General features: G+C 42.7%; 1 protein-coding gene across 1 annotated transcript in view; it reads left to right on the forward strand.

Annotated features, from left to right (window-relative positions):
- Positions 1 to 21,785, forward strand: part of UNC13A (unc-13 homolog A) — a 136,883-nt gene that overhangs the window by 22,336 nt on the left and 92,762 nt on the right. The window contains exons 2-6 of the mRNA XM_087894016.1: positions 11,218 to 11,247; positions 15,186 to 15,285; positions 16,929 to 17,046; positions 17,681 to 17,804; positions 21,324 to 21,397. Of these exons, the coding sequence (XP_087750142.1) occupies positions 11,218 to 11,247; positions 15,186 to 15,285; positions 16,929 to 17,046; positions 17,681 to 17,804; positions 21,324 to 21,397 (446 nt within the window). The remainder of the gene's footprint in view (positions 1 to 11,217; positions 11,248 to 15,185; positions 15,286 to 16,928; positions 17,047 to 17,680; positions 17,805 to 21,323; positions 21,398 to 21,785) is intronic.

Consider the following 21,785-nt stretch of genomic DNA (forward strand, 5'->3'; position numbering starts at 1 on the left):
CTGCCAGCAGTTTGGCAGATCGAATCTCACCAGGCTCAAGGTTGACTCAGCCTTCCATCCTTCTGAGGTGGGTAAAATGAGGATCCAGATTGTTGGGGGTGATATGCTGACTCTGTAAACCGCTTAGAGAGGGCTATAAAGCACTGTGAAGCGGTATTTAAGTCTAAGTGCTATTGCTATTGCTAAAGGCTAAATATATGAAGAATGGTTGCAGGAACTGGGCATGGCTAGTCTAGTGACGAGAAGGACCAGGAGTGACATGATAGCAGTGTTCCAATATTTGAGGGGCTGCCACAGAGAGGAGAGGGTCAACCTATTTTCCAAAGCACCTGACGGCCATCCAAGGAATAATGGTGGCCTGGTGGCTCAGCAGACTAAAAGCATTGTGATTAACACCAGCTGTCTGCAATTACTGTAAGTTCAAATCCCACCAGGCTCAAGGTTGACTCAGCCTTCCATCCTTTCTAAGGTAGGTAAAATGAGGACCCAGTTTGTGGGGGCAATAAGCTGACTTTGTATAAATATACAAAAGGATGAAGGCTATTGCTTAACGCATTGTAAGCTGCCCTGAGTCTCCGGAGAAGGATAATAATATAAATCAAATTTTTAAAAAATGGATGGAAACTGATCAAGGAGAGATTCAACCTAGAAATAAGGAGAAGTGAAAACAATCAACCAGTGGAACAGAGGTTGCCTTCAGAAGTTGTGGGAGCTTCATCACTGGAGGCTTTTAAGAAGAGACTGGACTGCCATCTGTCAGAAATGGTATAGGACCGTGATGGCGAACCTATGGCACGCGTGCCACAAGTGGCACACGGAGCCATATTGTTGGGCACGCGAGCCTTGCCCAAGCTCAGCTCCAACATTCATGCATGCACTGACCAGCTGATTTTTGGGCCTTCTGGGCCCACTGGAAGTTGGCAAATGGGCTGTTTCCAGCCTCTGGAGGGCCTCCAGTGGGATGGGGAAGGCTGTTTTCATCCTCCCCAGGCTCCTAGAAAGCCTCTGGAGTCTGGGGAGGGCAAAAAAATGGGCCTACCATGCCCACCATGCTGTCACATGCCAAAAATGGGGGGGGAAAACATGGGATCGTGCACGCATGCATTGGGGGGCAGGGCGTCTAGAATGATGGATGTGGGCACGCGCACATGAGACTACCCTGCACTCCCCCAGCTTTTGGCACGCGATGGCAAAAAGGTTAGCCATCACTGGTATAGGATCTCCTGCTTGAGCAGAGGGCTGGACTAAATGACCTACAAGATCCCTTCCAATTCTGTTATTCTATTCTATTCTTAGTACCAGAACAATTTTTTTGCAACAAAATGCGTTGAGTACCAAATTCAATGAGTTTCAAAGCAGTTGAGTACCAAGGTACCACTGTATATGAATCGGGTCTCTGTTACACAAGAGATGCATACAGGAAAAAGGAACTATAGTGCACACCAATGGAGCAGGAATTGTATATTAGCTCGTGTTTCTTCTTGTCAGAGAAGACAGAAATCATGGTCAATCACTGAGACTGGGGGATATAAACTGGGTTTTTACTACAGGTAACCCTGGACGTATGACTGGTCGCTTAACAACTATTCAAAGCTAACCCCTCCCCCAAAACCAGGTACCTGGTTCTGAAGATTTTGCGTTGTTTCCTTCTCTGGTCACACGATCGAATTCCAGGCACTCGGCAATCAGCTCACATTTACAGAAAAAAAAGCCATTGATATAGTAACATCAGGGGTTGCCCTTTTAACTGTTTGACCAATAAAGTCATATACATTACAACCAGAGAAGCGGCAAAAGGTGCCAAGGATCCGAAAGCTTTATTGAACTCTACCTGCAATTGCAATAGCACTTGGATTTATATACCGCTTTACAGTGCTTTACAGCCCTCTCTAAGCGGTTTACAGAATCAGCCTATTGCCCCCAACAATCTGGGTCCTCATTTTACCCACCTGGGGAGGATGGAAAGCTGAGTCAACCTGGAGTCTGGTGAGATTCAAATTGCCAAATTGGAGGCAGCCGGCAGTCAGCAGAAGTCGCCTGCAGTACTGCACTCTAACCACGGCGCCACCGAGGCTCATGCAAGCAGGTAGTCCTCAACAACAATTGGGACCAAGAATTTCTGTAGCTAAGCAAGACGATTAAGTAAGTGGTGCCCAATTTTACGACATTTTTTATATGATTGTTAAATGAATCACTGCCGTTGTTCAGTGAATCAAGCGAATTCGGCTTCCTCCAGTCCCCTTTAACTTTGCTTGTTGGAAGCCAGCTAGGACGGTTGCAAAGGGGAAATCCCATGACCCTGGGATGCTGCCACCGTCAGATATGTGGTTTTCAAGCCCCCCAATATTGGGGGGCTTGGAAATGAGCCTCAGTGGTGCAGCGGATTAAGTGCTGTTAAGTGCTAGCACTTAGCTGCCAGCTGCCTGCAATTAGTGCGAGTTCAAATCTCACCAGGCTCAAGGTTGACTCAGCCTTCCATCCTTTCGAGGTAGATAAATTGAGGACCTGAATTGTGGGGGCAATAAACCAGCTTTGTATAGAACAACACCGCTTGGGGGGGGCGAAAGCCCTAATTAGCAGGTATATATACATAAAAGTATGCAGGCTATTGCTATAATGCATTGTAAGACGCCCTGAGTCTATCGAGAAGGGCGGCATATAAATTGGACAAACAAACAAACAAACAAACAAATAAATATTGATCACGTGACTGTGGGGATGCTGCAACGATCATAAATATGAGGGCCGGTCATAAGACACTTTTTCAGGGCCTTTGTAACTTTGAGCAGTCACTAAACCAATGCTTAGTTGCTTAAACCAAGTCAAGGACTACCTGTATTTTTGCTATGGAAAAACTAACTGGAAATTCAGTACAAGTTATCCACCAAGAGGCACAATCCCACCCATCCCCAGATCCCAGTTTGCAAAGCTAGAGAAAGGAGGAGGGGCTGGTGCTATTTCTTCCCCAGGATCATCCTGTACACAAGAAAATGTCTCGTCAACAGAGACAGCAGGAGAGACAGAGCACCTGTTCTGTAGGTGGCTGCTGATTTTTCTCTGCACCTGACATGATGTCCTTTTTTTATTTGCTTTCTCATCCCAGGAAGGATCAGGAATAGAGAAAGAATCTTGGGGGACATTCCTCGGCCTTCTGGGTGCAAAATGCTTTACATTCTCAACCTGTATGCTTCCAAAGATATAGATTTGTCAGCTGGCAGGAATTTAGCAGACTATATAGCAGTGATGGCTAACCTCACGGCTATATAGGACCATGATGGCGAACCTATGGCACGCGTGCCACAGGTGGCACGTGGACCCATATTGGTGGGCACATGAGCGTTGCCCTAGCTCAGGTCCGGCGTGTATGCGCACACTGGCCAGTTGATTTTCAGGCCTTCTGGGCCCACCAGAAGTCAGAAAACAGGCTGTTTCTGGCCTCTGGAGGGCCTCCAGGGGGGTGGGGAAGGCTGTTTTTGCCCTCCCCAGGCTCCCAGAAAGGTTCTGGAGCCTGGGGAGGGCGAAAAATTGGGCTACTGTGCCATCGCATGCCAAAAGCGGGGGGAGTTCGGGGGGATGGGACGCATTGAATTATGGGTGTGGGCACGTGCGCGCATGGCCCCCTGTGCTCCTCCCGCTTTCGGCACGCGATGGCAAAAAGGTTAGCCATCACTGATATAGGATTACCTGATTCTTTAGCTCCAATTTTGGACGTTTGCATTTGCAGCTCTTCATTCTAAAGCAGAACCAATGGCATTCCCCATTCTCCTTCAGCTTTTTTAATCCTGGGTTCATATTTGCTGCATTCACACAACATGCTTACCCTAAATACAGAATTAAGCCTGACTCCTCCCTCCCTCCCTCCCTTCAAATTAAAGCCAGTGAAACTGCATCTTGTAAAGATCCATCTGCTGCCAGTTCACCAAATCAAGATCTTGCATGAAAGGAGATTTAACAAAAAAACTTTAAGCATCTTGTACAAACACAGTTTAACATAAAAGAGCTCCGTGGGTATGAGTGCATCAAAAATGGCTTGTGTACCTTGTTTTATGAATTTTCAGGTGTGCACGTACAACTTTTGTAAAGTATTTGATACTATATATTAATACCAATATTCTCTTAACCTCTGTTTGAAGTACCTATTGGCAAAAAATGTAAAAAAAAATCTGTGGGTAAGGGTGCTTATATGCAGTCACAACCGACTTCTTGATTTTTTGACTAACCTCTGCAGATGTCCTTGAATGTTGGGTCAGGTTGTGTTTGCATTTGTATTCATGGAAGGATTGTTGGTGGAAATCTCAAGTAAATGTATGAAGAAATATTAACATCTTTTGAATGGGTTTGATACACAGAGGTACCGTCAAAGCAATGATGCTGGGAAATATGTAACCAAATTTGAATGCATCTCCAATTCATATGAGCACAATAGCTTAATCAGGCCAGCTCAGGGATTATAAAATAATGTGCAGCTGTTTGAATTTTCCTGAATTTTCCTAGAGCCAAGATAGGAAACAAAGCAATATATTTTCAAAACGAAAGCAGGGATTTAAGATTTAGAAAGGGAGGCCAGGGCAAAACACTTCTGAAAAACCTCTGCCTTAGTGTATTTTGGGGGTTAAAGTGTATATGTATATTGTGTTGGTTGAAAATCTTCCTGAGCTTTTCAGATATTCCTACAACATATGGAATGACAATTTTATTTTATTTATTTATTTTATTAGATTTCTATACCGCCCTACTCCCGAAGGACTCAGGGCGGTGCACAGCCAAACAATAAAAACACATACAATACAAAATTTAAAAATAGAATAAAATCAAATTAAATAATTTTGGCCCCGACAAATTTAAAACCCCAAACTTTTAAAACCAATTTAAAATTGAATATATAAAATACTAAAAGATATTTAAAATTTTAAAAATCTTTTATAAAAGAGGGGGAAAATTAGGCCAATGTTGCTTTGTTTCTTGTTCTCTTCTTTGTCTGTTATGGAGGAGCTCTTGCTGGGTATTTTTTTTTTTTTTTTTTTTGGATTTGATGAAGGCCCAGTTGGGATAGCCACAAGTTAAGTTCTGAGAGCTTCCTTGACGTGTTTTAGTTATTTTTCTTTTCCATTTTTGCTGGTAGGCAAACTTTCAGCTGAATAGTGTAGGGTTCTGAGCACTCCCATTTTGTGTTCCAGTGGGTGATGAGATTCAAAATGTACCATATTTTAGGAGTATAAGATGCACTTTTTCTCCCCTAAAAGAGGGTGGAAATGTAGGTGCATCTTATACACCGAATATGGCCATTTTTGGCCTCCCTAAACCTCGCCTCGCGTGTCCCGTTTTTAGCAAAAATGGGCCCGTTTTTAGCAAAAACGAAACTCACAGAGGGTTTGGGAGGCCTGCAGAGTGCCCCTGGGGACTGGGGAGGGCAAAAACGGGATGTGTGGGGGTTTCAGGAGGGGCGCACAGAGGGTTTGGGAGGCCTGCAAAGTCCTCCTGGGGGCCAGGGAGGGCAAAAACCGGACGCACAGAGGCCAAAAGCTATTTTTTTTTCTTCTTTTCCTCTTCAAAATCTTGCTGCATCTTATACTCCGGTGCGTCTTATAGTCCGAAAAATACGGTAGATATTGATCTGCATGTGTAGGTTTTCTGTAAACTTCAGTGTTAAGGCTTCTGTCTTCAACAGGGCTGATACCAGCTGGTAGTCAGGTTGCTTGCGAAGACAGTTTAGCAATTCCTAAACCCAAGTTCAAACATATTGTGCACAATACAGCAGCCAAAGAGAGTTGTTGACTTTCTGTCACCCACTTCATCACAAAGGCCACTGTCCCCCCCCTCCACTCACCTGCTGATCCAGATCTCTGACAAAAATAAAGACAAAGCCCTCACATGGCCGAAGCCAAAATGGTCCTCCAGCACACAGAATGTGGGGAAATAAAGGGAAGAGGGCGTGCCCAACCCAGCCTAAAGCAATCAATAGGGGTTACCCTAGGAGTCACCTGACCATGCCAGCCATCTTATAGAATAAGGAAGGGACCTTGGAGGTCTTCTAGTCCAATCCCCTGCTTGGGCAGGAAACCCTACACCACTTCAGACAAATGGTTATCCAACATCTTCTTAAAAACTTCCAGTGTTGGAGCATTCACAACTTCTGAAGGCAAGTTGTTCCACTGATTAATTGTTCTAACTGTCAGGAAATTTCTCCTTAGTTCTAGGTTGCTTCTCTCCTTGATTAGTTTCCATCCATTGCTTTTTATTCTACCCTCAGGTGCTTTGGAGAATAGCTTGACTCCCTCTTCTTTGTGGCAGCCCCTGAGATATTGGAACACTGCTATCATGTCACTCCTAGTCCTTCTTTTCATAAGACTAGACATATCCAGTTCCAGCAACCATTCTTTATATGTTTTATCCTCGAGTCCTCTAATCATCTTTGTTGCTCTTCTCTGCACTTTTTCTAGAGTCTCAACATCTTTTTACATTGTGGTGAAGAAATTGGATGCAGTATTCTAAGTGTGGCCTTACCAAGGCATTATAAAGTGGTATTAACACTTTATATCTAATGGCTTTTCGAATATAGGAAATGCTGTATTAGGATAAAAGAGGAAAAACTTTTGCTATAAGGGCAGTCTCTCCGTGGGTGAGGACTGGAAGAAGATGATCTTATGAGGACACAGCAGAAAAATAAAAAGGTAACCAGGATGTGTTTCAGTCACAGCTAGGCGCAAGTGAGGAATGGCTCTGAGTTGCATATCAGTATTTATATTATAGGTGGTCCTTGACTTATGACTGTAAGCCTGGAATTTTTGTTGGAAGTCCTGATGATTGTAAGTCAAGGTATCCATATGACTGACTCAATTTTTTTGCAACGGTTATTAAAGGAACGCTATAACTGTAAAGTGAACATGGCGGTTGTAAAGTGAGTTAATTCATACCTATGGGTGCTTTTTAATGGCCCAAAATGTGGTCATATATGTAATCATGTGACTATAGGGCAGAGGAAGGGTTTTCAACATCTGAACTCCAGTACTGGGTCATAAGTACTTTTTGGGAGATCCATTGTAACTTCTGGTTGTTCAGCGAGGACTACCTGTATTTCAGATTCACTTGAACTTTAGATTATATGTATGAAAATTGACATAGATGGATATAGACATAGATGACAGCCAGCTTTGTGAAGCGGTTAGAGTCAGGCCTGGAAGTCATCTTCTGCATTGGATCTTCAGGCCTGCCACATTTACTGCTGTGGGAAACTGGGAGGGGGGATTGTATGGAGCAGGGGTGATATGTAGTCATAATAACATTCCTTTCTCAGAAACTCAAGGACATCTTGCCCTGCACTTGGAGGGGTGTGCTGGGAGGCATCTCCAGCTGGGACGATGCTTTGATTGGACCATGTGATGGACTTGTGGGTGCTGGGCAGGGACTTGGACTTTCCTTTGGGTGGGGAAAACCTGGAAACTTTCAGATTCAGGTTTTCCCAGATGTGCCAATATGACATCTCCAATAAAATGGAACTTCGAGGAACTTCAAGCCTCGGAGTCATCTTTTGTTGGGGGTGTTTCTTGGAACCCTGACAGTTAGAGGCATTAGGTTAGAAACCAGGAGACCGTGAGTTCTAGTTCTAGTTTAGTCTCGAAACCAGATGGGTGATTTCAGGCCTATCATTCTCAGCTGTAGGAAAAAAGAAGCAATATGAACCTTGGTGGCACAGCAGACTAAAAGTGCTTTTAACTAGCATCAGCTGCCTGCAATTACTGCAAGTTCAAATCTCACCAGGCTCAAGGTTGACTCAGCCTGCCATCCTTTCGAGGTAGGTAAAATGAGGACGCGGATTGTGGGGGCAATAAGCTGACTTTGTATAAAAAAGAACACCGCTTGGGGGGGCCAAAAGCCCTACTAAGCAGGTATATACAAAAGTATGCTTAACGCATTGTAAGTGGCCCTGAGTCTCCGGAGAAGGGCGGCATATAAATCAAACCAATAAATAAATAAATAAAATAACAACCCGCTTCCCAAAAAGCATTGCAAATAAAATTGCAAAATTTGTCATTTAATTTCTGGGAGTCAAAACCGACTGGAAAGAACTCTTATAAAGATATAGATTTATACATCTTTGGAGGCTTGTTTTAAAGCTGGTGAAGAGAGAAATGGGAGTAATCCAACGATTCCTTCTAACAGACTTCTTTAGATGGCAGTAGTCAATGATTTAAACTTAATTCTGAAAGACCTTTGATTTGGGGTATCTGATAGCAATGCTTTGGTTTTAATGACACTAAGCAACTTAGTTCTTGAAAGGTCATCCCCTGACTCAGTCCAGCATCTTAGCCTCTGCAAGGGCTATTTGAATGTTGTGAAAGGTGAATAGAAAGTTGCTCCATTAACATCATTCAGTGTTTAGAAGAGCATTGCTTAACTTCAATGATTTTAAGATGTGTGAACTTCAACTCCCAGACTTCTGCCACTAGAATTCTGGAAGTTGAAGTCCACATATTATTATTATTATTATTATTATTATTATTATTATTATTATTATTATTATTTATTTGATTTATATGCTGCCCTTCTCCGGAGACTCAGGGCGGCTTACAATGTGCTAAGCAATAGCCTTCATCCTTTTGTATATTTATACAAAGTCAGCTTATTGCCCCCACAAACTGGGTCCTCAATTTACCTACCTTAGAAAGGATGGAAGGCTGAGTCAACCTTGAGCCTGGCGAGATTCGATCTTACTTTAATTGCAGACAGCTGGTGTTAAATTACAGTGCTTAGTCTGTTGAGCTATCCAGGCTCCTTATCTTAAGTCACTGAGGTTAAGAAACATTGGTCTAGAGCAGTGATGGCTAACCTTTTCTGGACCGAGTGCCCAAAGTGTGCTCATGTGCGCGCATGCACCTGAACCCCCAAACCCAATGTACATGTGGCCCCTGTGCATGCACCCACCCCCTTGTGCATGCACGCATGGGCCCCTGCATGCACCCTGCGCGTGTGCACCCCTGCATGTGCCCTGCCCCCACACATGCACCCGACCCCCACGCATGTGCATACACACACATCCCATCCCCCGCGCATGCGGGGCAGAGGCCCAAAGACCAGCTGGCCAATGGGAGGCGCATGTGCATGTGCAGCAGAGCTGAACTGGGGCAATGGCTCATGTGCCATAGGTTCGCCATCAGGGGTCTAGAGAGAGACACCCATTGGTGCTCCTGGGCATCATGAGAAACATATAGAAAGAGGAAGACACTAATATGAAGACAGTGTCAGTGTGTGTGTTTAGAGCTGTGTGTATGCACCATAACTGTTTGGAAAACCTATAAATGACCTATGCAAATCTATATAAGAGAGAGATGGTGGTTTGTACCGATCCTGAGTCATTCAAGAGTGTGGGAGTTCAGCAATTGAGGGCAAGTGAGGAAATATACGCCTTCTCCCTCATTATTTGCCTCGGGCTTCATCACAATGCTGCAAACAATGTCATTCATGGCTCAGAAGTAGGTTAATGGTGTTCCAGGAGCGAGGAAAATGGATTTAGTCCAATTTTCCGGCCACACCGGAAATATGATTTGCAAAGAATAATGAGAATAGAGATGGAGTTCTTCTAAACCAGACTTCTCCCATCTCGTGCTTTCCAGATGTGCTGGGAATACAAAGTCCAGCCTGCCCAGCCTGATGGATATAGCTATTTGGGATGTGGGAGCTATAGTCCAAGTTGAGGGGAGGGGGCGTGCTGATTCAATGGTTAAAGATGTTGAGCTTGTCAGCTGGAAAGCTGACAGCCCAGGTTCGAGACCCAAGCAACATGCAATGGTGTGAACTCCTGTTACTTGCCCCAGCTCCTGCCCATTTAGCAGTTTGAAAGCAAGCAAATGCATGTAGATAAATAGATACCACTTCAGTGGGAAGGTAACAGAGTTGGGTCCACCTCAGCATATAGTCATGCTGGTCACATGACCACGGAAGTGTCTTTGGATAATACTGGCCCTTGGCTAAGAAACAAATGAATACCACCCCCTAGAGTCGGACACAACTAGACAGGGGCAACATTTATCTTTACCTTTACAATCACAAGTACAGCTGGAAAAGTTGAAAAAATATCTTCTAAGCTGGAGTCCCTGTTATATGTACTAGGAATAGCTATGGCCTGTTTCCTCGCCAGATGAAAGTTTAATTTTTGAGATGCAAAACTCCGAGATTTGTGATATTAAGGGAAATTCCATACATGTCCTAGTGGGTTTGCTCACCTGGTACTTTTTCTTTGATATTTGCATATTTTAAAAACTATTAAAGAAAGCCTGAAAGCCATCCAATAATGCTTCCTGCAGTTTTCAAAAATAACCCTCCTCGTATCTGGAGCATGTGGGGAAAATGAAGAGGAGCAGCAGGTACATCTGGGGGAGGGAGTGTCAAAATCTGCAAAATGGCAGGGACAGCGTGATGATTGAAACATCTATTTCAATGCCATGTCCAACATCTTGCAGATTTTGACACACATACACACACCTTTTGGGAAACAACAATGCTGCTGTTGGAGAACCAGCAATACTCTATGGGTGCAGTTCCAAGGGGTGGGCTGCTGAGGGTTCACAGGGGTTCGGGAGGAACTCTAGCTAAGATTCTGTGCAGTTCAGAGAACCCCCAAACCCCACTCCTGGCTGGCCCTACCCCCCCCTCTCTCAGGAGTCCCACGCAGCCCGTTTTGGATGCAGGTAAGTGCAGGGTGTGCACGGAGGCTTGGGGAGGGTGGAAGTTCGGGAAGGCTGGAAATGGGCCCGTTTCTGGCCTCCAGAGGGCCTCCGGAGCCTAGGGAGGCCGTTTTCGCCCTCCCGGAGGCTTGAAGAAAGTCTCCAGAGCCCGGGGAGGGCAAACACCCCCCCCCCCATGATGCAGGAGGCCAACTAGGCCATGGTCACCATGGCCACGCCCACCCAGCAACCAGGCAGAGAACCCCTTGCTAAAAATTTTGAAGCCCACCCCTGTGCAGTTCTCCCTCCTGTCTCTAATGGCTGCTTAAAGTAGACATTAGTCTGGTTTCAGATGACACACAGCTAACAACAAGCTATGGTTAGGAACTATGGCTAATGCAATTCTTTTTAACCACAATGGAATTCATGGCCCGGTTTGCATGATATCTTAGACCTCGCCATGGAACAGCTTAAGAGGTTAGGCAAATCAGGCTGTGCAGATTTTATTCATTTGGGGCTGAGCACTAACTGCTTTCTTTTCTCTTTATTTTTCCAGTCAAAAAAGCCAAGTTTGATGGCCCACAAGGTGAGTTCCCACCTTTTCTCTTTTTTCTATGGGGAAATAAGACAAACTTGGGATTTCAAGTAAAGTTTCTTCCTAATGTCCACTGATCCAAACAATAAAGTATTTAATATCCAATAACTAAGGGGCTGCCACAAAGCACCTGAGGGTAGAACAAGAAGCAATGGATGGAAACTAATTAAAAGGAGAGAACCAACTTAGAACTAAGGAGAAATTTCCTAATAGTTAGAGCAATTAAACAGTGCCTCCAGACTTGCCTCCAGAAGTTGTGAATGCTCCAAAACTGGAAGTTTTTAAGAAGATGTTGGATAACCATTTGTCTGAAGTGGTGTAGGGTTTCCTGCCTAGGCAGGGGGTTGGACTAGAAGACCTCCAAGGTCCCTTCCAACTCTTTTATTCCAGTATTCTGTTAATTATGCAATTTGTTTATTATACAAGTAGTCCTTGACTTACAACCACAACAGGGACCAGAATTTTCAATGCTAAGGCAGTTGTTAAGTGAGTTTACAGCCTTTCTTGATATGATTAGTAAGGCAAATCATGCGATTGTTAAGTGAATCATGCAGTTATTAAGCGAACCTGGCTTCCCGCATTGACATTGCTTGTCAGAAGCCAACTGGGAAGGTTGCAAATGGCAACCACATGAACCCAGGATGCTGCAATCATTGTAAATACACGCCTGTTGCCAAGTCCCCAAATTTTGATCACATGATTGTGGGGATGCTGTGATAGTCATATTTGTGAAGACCAGTCACAAGTAACTTCTTTTAGCTTCATTATAATTTCAAATGGTCACTAAACAAATGGTTGTATGTTACGGACTACCTGTAGTTAGAATTCCCCTATAATCAATATAATCTCAGGGCAGTGCCTAGGATAGAAATGATCCTACAATCTCATTGATATATCGCACAACATCATGTAGAAGTTCTTCAAAATGTAATGGCAAATTAATACCATGCGGCATTCATGGGGCACGAAGCATTCATCTCAACACAGCATTGTTAAATGTGGGAGAAGTAGGAGGTGTTTGAATGATCACGAATTTTTGACATTTTTCCGAAACAATTGCTAGTTTCAGTACAGGCATGTGTTTAAGACCATTAATTGTCTGTGGATGTGCAGATTGCTACCCAACTGAAATTTAAACATTAGTGTGTTGCCCTTCATTTCATTCCACCATTCTTGTGTACTGAAATAACCTCAGAACATGACCAGGTTACATATTAAAGTCCTGCCCACACATTTCTTATCCTCAAGAGAGCTAAGAAGTCACAATTCTAGCAATATCTCAGTAATGATCCCTTCAATTGCAGACCCTTTTGTTAACTGTCCTCAGGGAATCTTATTCCTGGATGACCTACTTAATGACATATGAAGAGTCAGCCAAAGAACTGTAAAACAGGTGGGAGAATATCTCTAATATTGAGAAGAAATAGCTAAAATGGTTAGAGAAAGAAAACAAAACTTTTAGAAGGAAGCTCTTACCTTGGAATTGGAAGCAAACCCAGCAAAAGAAAAACAAAATGCACAGGTACAGTATATGTGGTACCTTGCTCAATAGTAGTAACTGTGAGAGGGATCTTGGAGTCCTAGTGGACAACCATTTAAATATGAGCCAGCTGTGTGCAGCAGCTGCCAAAACAGCCAACACAGTTCTGGGCTGCATAAACAGAGGGATAGAATCAAGATCACGTGAAGTGTTAATATCACTTTATAAGGCCTTGGTAAGGCCACACTTGGAAGATTTCATCCAGTTTTGGTTGCCACGATGTAAAAAAGATGTGAAGACTCTAGAAAGAGTGCAGAGAAGAGCAACAAATATGATTAGGGGACTGGAGGCTAAAACATATGAAGAACGGTTGAAGGAATTGAATATTATTTTATTTTATTTATTTTATTTGTTTTAATTTGTATACCACCCTTCTCCAACAGGACTCAGGGCAGTGAACAGCCAGAATAAAACAGAACATACAAAATTTAAAAAACAATTTAAAAATAATTAAATATTTTTGGCCGCAATTTAAAACAAACCCAATTAAAATCAATTTAAAATTAACCAAAAACTATGGGGTCTAGTGGAGACATGATAGCAGTGTTCCAATATCTCAGGGGCTGTCACAAAGAAGAGGGAGTCAAGCTATTCTCCAAAGCACCTGAAAGTAGAATAAGAAGCAATGGATGGAAACTAATCAAGGAGAGAAGCAATTTAGAATTAAGGAGAAATTTCCTGACAGAACAATTAATCAGTGGAACAACTTGCCTCCAGAAGTTGTGAATGCTCCAACACTGGAAGTTTTTAAGAAGAGATTGGACAACTATTTGTCTGAAGTGGTGTAGGGTTTCCTGCCTAGGCAGGGGGTTGGACTAGAAGACCTCCAAGGTCCCTTCCAACTCTGTTATTTTATTTCTATTTCTATTAAACAATCGGCCAGCCCTTGAAAACTCAAGGAATTATTAGTGAGATGTTGCTAGAAATGTGGCTTCTGAGCACTCCTGTGAATAAGAAATGAGTGAGCAGGCATGAACATGTAACCTGGGTAATGTGCTGCAGTTATGTCAATGTACAAGAATCAGCAGAAAAATATACCTGCATAAAATCTGATATGCTGACAGCCAAGACCTAATTTGTCTGAGTAACAAGATGGAGAAATCGTGCTAGCCTTAGTTATTAAAATAAGACCAATTAAAGAATGCAATTGGTGGATTTTTGGCTTAGAGATTCTTTCTATTGAGCATCATGTGCTGGTAGGAGATCAACCCTTAATTTCTTGAGGCTGAGCAAGTGTTGGTGGGAGCTTGGAATGGCTGATTTAGCCACCTGCCAAGTTGCCCAGCTAAAAGGTGGCAAGCACAATATTCATTCCTATAACATGACAGACTATTGCTTAAACACGAGTCTAGGGCTCTTTTGAAAAAGTGCTAAACAGCCCAGCTGTTCAAGCACAGACTAGCATAACTTCTGCAGGCATGGAAGAAGGGTGAAGGGTGGAGCAAGAGAGAAGTACTGACAGTAAGTATCTTCTGAGTTTTGTCCTCAACGACTACTCTGAGGAAATGGCAAGGCTGGCACTGAGTAGCTATGGCTGGCAGCACCCAATTGGAGATAGCCAATTGGGTGAAGGCAAACTGGCACACACAAACCCAGAGTAATAAAAAGAGTAAAAAAAAAAAGTACAGCCTTGAGAACACCTTTGTTGAGAAGCCGATGACAACTACTCATTGGTGACAGAACCACCAGCAACACTGAGCTAATTTGAATTCTATGCAGTACAGACTAGTGTGGTGAGGAAAAACTAAGTAGGGGAAGTGTTTATTTCAGTACTGCATTTTTATTTGTTAGACTGTGCTAAAGAACTACAAAATCATATGATTTAGAAACAAATTAGTATGGAAAAATTGGAATAACACCTGGGTCATGCAGAGAAGTTACATGAAAGAAGACTGAAAGGACTGAAAAGGAAAAAGGTTTTTTTTTCACAAGGTCCTTTTTGCACAAGATAGATGTCTGCCTAAATGGGATTATTTTTTGAACAAAACATATACCAAATTTGGATTAAATATAGTAAAAAAAAAACTATCAAAATCATTATTAAATATTCATTCCATGCCCAGGTATCTTGGTAGCAGTCACTGAGGAACATGGGTGAGGAAGTGCTCTTGTTTGTTGTTATGATCCCCTTGTGGTCTTCACATCAAACATCAAGTTGGCCATTTCAGGAAATAACGTTTTAAAGTGCTGTGATTTAAAGGGAAAAGGGAAGAGTAAAAGAGAGGAAGTACGCAGAATTCATAAGCATTTTGAAAATCAGATGTTGAACGAGGACAGTGTAATATTCCGATAAAGTGGGCTAACCCAGAATTTTCCAAGTGCTTTCCTCCAATGCTGCTAATTGTGACACCCCATTTATATTCTCTATGTTTTGCTTTCTCTCTGGTAGAAAAATTCAACACATACGTGACCCTCAAAGTTCAGAATGTAAAGAGCACGACAATTGCAGTGCGAGGGAATCTTCCCTGCTGGGAACAAGATTTTATGTTGTAAGTTGGGATGGGAAATGTTTTCACCTTTCCAAATCTTGGTGGTGGGATAAATGCTGACAATGATGTGGAATTGCTGTGTAGGCCAGGAATATATGCCATTTACAGGACTGGTTTGGAGGCTCAAAATGTTCAACTTTGTTACAAAATTTAGTTGTATTGGGTGCTTGCACATTTAAAATGTATAGTTAAATGAATCTAGGATTAAATCCACTTAATTTAGGCTAATTGTATTAGAAATATTGTACTGGTGGGCTTGGTGTTAAATGCATTGAAAATGAAACCAAGGTGTGCCAAAGGACACTATTTACCTAATTAAATTATTTTTAAAAAGTCAGCCACATTGGGGCAAAGCTTTTGAAAATGATGTATAATAATAATAAAATTATAAAAACCTCATTTTTAAGATTTCAATTTGTGCACAGCCAAGGCTTGTTACTTCACCAGCAATAATAGCTATTTTTAAAGCTCTGCTTGTGATAAAAGCTCTCATGCAAAAATTTCAATCTCCTGCTTGTGCAGGGGGTTGGACAAGAAGACCTCCGAGATCCCTTCAAACTCTGTTATTGTGTTATTCTGTTATATCAAGACAAAGGGAGCGAAGCTATTCTCCAAAGCACCTGAGGGTAGGACAAGAAGCAATGGGTGGAAACTAATCAAGGAGAGAAGCTACCTAGAACTAAGGAGAAATTTCCTGACAGTTAGAACAATTAATCAGTGGAACAACTTGCCTCCAGAAGTTGTGAATGTTCCAACACTGGAAGTTTTTAAGAAGATGTTGGATAACCATTTGTCTGAAGTGGTGTAGGGTTTCCTGCCTAGGCAGGGGGTTGGACTAGCAGACCTACAAGGTCCCTTCCAACTCTGTTATATTATATAGTATACCTCAAAATCATAGTTACTTTTGAGAAAGCCCTATTCCCAAGATTCAACCAATCTTCAGAAGCTACGAGCAAGATCAGTAATTCCTCCAGTAATTGGGTATCCAAAATATGAAGGGCTAAAGCTGTGCAATCCTTTGGATTTAATTTTGAAAAGGGAGGTTGGGAAGTTCAGGGCAGTAGTTTGCTACAAGACTTCAAAACTGCCTCATTTTTTCTTGGAATCAAGTAGCAGCTGTAAAGGCCAGCCATGCAATCCAGGGAAAAGATATGGCTGTGTTAAAGAGCAGTAGATCTGCGCCACATTTGTGCTGTTGTGCACTTCTGAGCAACTTTTGGGAACTAAATCCAAAGCAATGTCCTGTGAATATTAAGAGCCAAGTTCATCGTTTTCAATTTCAGTTCTTTAATTATCATCAGGTGACACTTTTGGTTAAGGAAATGCTTGTTCTAGTAGCTAGACCAGGATTCTCCAAAGAGGTCAATATCGACCCCCAAAAGACATTGGGACTAGCCAAGAGGTCAATATGATGATGATTAACTATTTGTTAAAGATGTATTTATTAAATTATTTTCATATAGTAAATGTTTGGGAGTTGATGAACAATCTGAAATTTGCATGAGGGGGTTGATCAGCTGAAGAGTTTGAGAACACCTGAGTTAGAATCAGGGTGAGAGATATGGGGGAAATGGAGTGAGTAGATATCAGCTCTGGGGAAGGTCACTCTAGCCCAGTCTAACAGAAGTATCTCTCTCTTGCAGTGAAATTAATCGACTAGACCTCGGGTTGACAGTGGAAGTGTGGAACAAAGGTCTTATCTGGGACACCATGGTGGGCACGGTTTGGATCCCCTTAAGCACAATCCGCCAATCAAATGAGGTGCGTATACAGCCAAATTTCTGGAGATAGCCTTGTTCTTTGAGGAAATTTGAACCTCCTCCTCAACAGAAGGTGTTTGGATTTTATAGAAAAGTTAACAATACAGTGATAGTGAATAACCTTCTTCCTGTCCAGGCTTCCTCAAGCTTGTGCCTTCTAGATGTGTGAGATTGTAGTTTCCAGAATCTTCTTCTGACTATTTATTATCCTCATCTTGAAAAGGGTATTGCTAACACAACAGAAATGTCCCATCTGATCCAGGAAGCTTCTTTTTTAGGAAAGATAAAAGCATTTGTTGAGGAAACAAAGACTGTTGGGCAGTCCTCCCTCCCTCCCTCCCTCCACCCTTCCCTTCCCTTCCCTTCCTCTTTCTTTTCCTTTCTTTTTTTGTCTGTCTGTCTTTTTTTGCAATTGCTAGGCTATCAGGAAGGAGAAGGGTATCAGTGTTTTGGAGACACAATAGTTTCGTGTTGCCACCAGTATTTATTTGATGGGCCAGGTATGGTTGAAGGGTGAAAAGGCAAAGAAGATGCCACTGTACTCTTCCCAGAAACATAGCAAGCACGTTGGATAAGAAGATGCAAGATTAGACTGATCAAAGCACAATTTCTCTCTTTCCTTGTTCTTCTCCTAGGATGGCCCAGGAGAGTGGCTAACTCTTGATTCTCACGTCATTATGACAGATAATGAGATCTCTGGGACCAAAGACCCCACTTTCCACCGTATCCTCTTGGACACCCGCTTTGAACTCCCACTCGGTAGGTTATGTTGCAAGAATGGGGGTCTGTGATGTGAGAGAATGCTCTTTTTTCCCACCATACAAAGAATAAGATTTTTTAATGCATACAGTATTTATAAATACATATGCCATGTATATTTCAGATATGAGAATTTTAGGGGGCAAAATATACCCCAAATTAGGTTGTCTTATCTACAAGTGGTGCATTTTTCACAATATTTTGATTAAAAATTCAAGGGTCAGTTTATCTATGGATAGGGTTATCTATGAGTATATACAGTATTCAGCTTGCAAATGTCTGCTTTTCCTGTTGCAAAATTTTAGATGCAGAAGAAATTTGCATTAAGTCAATGCAATTTCTGATTTTTCTGGTATTGAATGTTGCTTCAAAGGTCTCCTGATTCTTAGTTCACTAATAGCATGAGAGGCAGCAAATCTCACCCACACGTCTTTGGGCACCTATTACTTGTTTGCCCCTTCTGTCATGTGATTTACATTCGGACGCTTGATAACTGGTTCATATTTATGACGGTGGCAGGATCTCGGGGGGCAGTGGTGGGTTCCTCCCAGTTCCGCCTAGTTCCACCAAGCCGGTAGCGGTGACGATATGACGTCACCGAACCGGTTCTGCCCCCCCGCCCCTGCCGCCTCCCCCACCCCCCGCGTTATTCTTACCTTTTATTTGGCCCCACCCCCAATCTATTGCTGCCTCCTGAGTCCCAGCTGATGGGCTATAAGGGAAAAAACTGTTTAAACTCTTGCTGCGGGGATTCAAAGGGTGATCAGTGGTAAAAGGCAGTTTGGTGGTAGACCGGTGCCTCCAAAAAGAAATGAGTAGACCAGTGCCTGCAAAAATACATGAGTAGACCAATGCCTGCAAAAATAAACGGGTAGACCGGTACAGCTCTGCAAGAAGTTAAAAGCCTGGTAGACCAGTACCTCTGCTAAATCCTAAAGAATTGTCACATGACCATCAAGCCACGCCCACAAAATAAGCCACACCCACAGAACCGGTAGTAAAAAAATTTAGAACCCACCCCTGCCAGGGGGGTCATGTGAGCCCCTTTGGTGACCTTCTGAGAAGCAAAATCAATGGGGAAGCCAGATTCACTGAACAACCATGTTACTAATTTAACAACTGCAGGGATTCACTTAACAAACACGGCAAGAAAAGTCCTATCCTATCCTATCCTATCCTATCCTATCCTATTCTTACGAAAGGCCATCAGGGTTGGCACCATCCTGTTCTCCAGACCTGGATGCTACATCAGAAAATAAATGTATTCTATGCTCTGCCAACCATCTTTCTTTCCCTGATGGGATTTGAAACCTGCCCATCCTGCCTGACGGGATGAGACAGGTAGACTTGGCATCCTACCAGGGTAGGAGTTGTAACTGTTGGAAGAAAAATCCAGTTCCAGTTCCAAGCTGGGAAAAAAATGGAGGCTGATTGGGAAAAAAAAGATTCTGTTTATTGGTGAACAGAACCAACACACACACAGCGTGCAGTTCTTTTTCTTTTTTTTTTTGAAATAATTTTCATTACAATTTTCCTTTACACAACTCTAATACATAATCAACAGACTGTGTCATTTTCGGATACGTCAGATCAACGTTCCATACAATATGTACATTATATACATTCAGTATCTACTCCTCAATGGCCTAATGTATATTTCTAATTTTTATTTCTATTATCTATCCAGGTGTACCATTTTTCCCAAACCGCATAAAATTCCGAATCATCTTTTTCTTTTAATTCTAGGGTCAGTTTATCCATTTCGGCACATTCATATTTCTTCTGAATGATCCATCCCTCTGGGGGTGTATTGCGTTCCTTCCAGTATTGCACGAACGCAATTCTTGCCGCTGTTCAGTGGTGGGTTCCTCCCGGTTTGGCCCGGTTCTCCCGAGCCGGTAGCGGTGATGATATGACGTCACCAAACCGGTTCTGCCCCCTCCGCCCCCTCGCACCCCGCACCCCCCACCCATCCCCTGCGCTATTCTTACCTTTTATTTGGCCCCACCCCCAATCTATTGCTGCCTCCTGAGTCCCAGCTGATGGCTAGAGGGAAAAAAAACTGTTTAAACTCTTGCCACAGGCCTTCAAAGGGCCGCCCTACAGCTGATCAGTGTTAAAAGAAAACAAATGAATAGACCAGTGCCTGCAAAAATACATGAGTAGATCAATGCCTGCAAAAATACATGAGTAAACCAGTGCCTGCAAAAATAAATGGGTAGACCAGTGCCTGCAAAAAATAAATGGGTAGATCGGTACAGCTCTACAAGCAGTTAAAAGCCTGGTAGACCAGTACCTCTGCTAAATCCTAAATAATTGTCACATGACCATCAAGCCATGCCCACAAAATAAGTCACGCCCACAAAACCGGTAGTAAAAAAATTTAGAACCCACCCCTGCCATTGTTAATATATGTAGGATCGAATATCTTTCTATCAAATTTTGTTTTGAGTATTCCCAGGAGGAATGTTTCCGGGTTTAATTCTATTTGACATTTTATTAGCTCTTGTAGCCATCCTTGTATCTATGGAGGCTGATTGGAAAGAAAGATTCTGTTTATTGGTCAGCGTGCAGTTCTGGTACAGCTGAACAATAAACAGAATCTTTCTTTCCAATCAGCCTCCATTTTATTCCCGGCTTGAACTGGACCTGGATTTTTCTTCCAATATAACAGAGGGGAACAGGCAGCGTCCTGATAACTCTGTGCTTTGTAACAGATGATATTTTGCCTAGCGGCCATTTTGTGACTAGGCCTGTTTCCCCACCCCCCCACCCCCTCAGCAGCCATTTTAGAAAACACCCACAGGGCATTCTCCAAATTCAAAATGTTTACAACCAGCAGTGAAAGATTGCGGGTGTGATACTGAAGAGTCAGTATCATACCCGCAATCTTTCACTGCTGGTTGTAAACATTTTGAATTTTGTACATTTTGAAGATATACAAATCCAGTTGGTTATGTTTTTTTCTCAAGGTCCTTTGCAGACTGGGTTAAAAAAAAAAAAAATCAAGATGGTGGCTTTGCTCACACCAGGCTCTGTCGCCATCTTGTCTTTTTTTTTTTTTACCTCTCTCTCCCCATGAACGCCACTAATGGCCAGTTATGAAATCTAATTTTTTTAACTACCGTTTCTGTAGTTGTGGCTTGGTGGACATGGTGTGGCTTGGTGGGTGTGGCTTGGTGGATGTGGCAGGGGAAGGATACTGCAAAATCTCCATTCCCACCCCACTCCTGGGCGAAGGATATTGCAAAATCTCCATTCCCACCCCACTCTGGGGCCAGCCAGAGGTGGTATTTGCTGGTTCTCCGAACTGCTCAAAATTTCCGCTACCGGTTCTCCAGAACCTGTCAGAACCTGCTGGATTTCACCCCTGCTAATGGGACTGTATTTAAAAATGTGATCTCACAAATGTGGCCTAATATTAGGTGGTTCTAGGGGAAAAAAAGATAGATCACTTTATTTTGCTAAGGGGGTTCCATTAACCTGAAAAATCTCCCACTTTTTCACCCCTTCTTGCAGATATTCCTGAAGAAGAGGCTCGCTATTGGGTCAAGGAGCTGGAGCGATTGAATGCTATGCGAGACCAAGATGATGTAAGTATGTGTGAATGAGTGGATGGGCATATCTGAGAACTGGAAAAAATGCATCAGCTGTTCTATTTCTGCCTCCAAAAATCCTCACACTTTAATTTCTGCCTGAAGTCGATTGGTGCATGCAAACATTTCTTTTCCCTCCTAACAACATAAAATGGTATCCTTCTGGATCAATTCCCAGGATTGCGGGTAAGAATAGAATAGAATAGAATGGAATGGAATGGAATAGAATAGAATAGAATAGAATAGAATAGAATAGAATAGAATAGAATAGAATAGAATAGAATAGAATAGAATAGAATAGAATAGAATAGCAGAGTTGAAAGGGACCTTGGAGGTCTTCTAGTCCAACCCCCTGCTTAGGGTGTTGTGCTCGTTCACCTCTTCT

Source organism: Pantherophis guttatus, chromosome 1, assembly GCF_059756535.1.
Source record: "Pantherophis guttatus breed Tessera chromosome 1, ASM5975653v1, whole genome shotgun sequence".
Classification (NCBI taxonomy): domain Eukaryota; kingdom Metazoa; phylum Chordata; class Lepidosauria; order Squamata; family Colubridae; genus Pantherophis; species Pantherophis guttatus.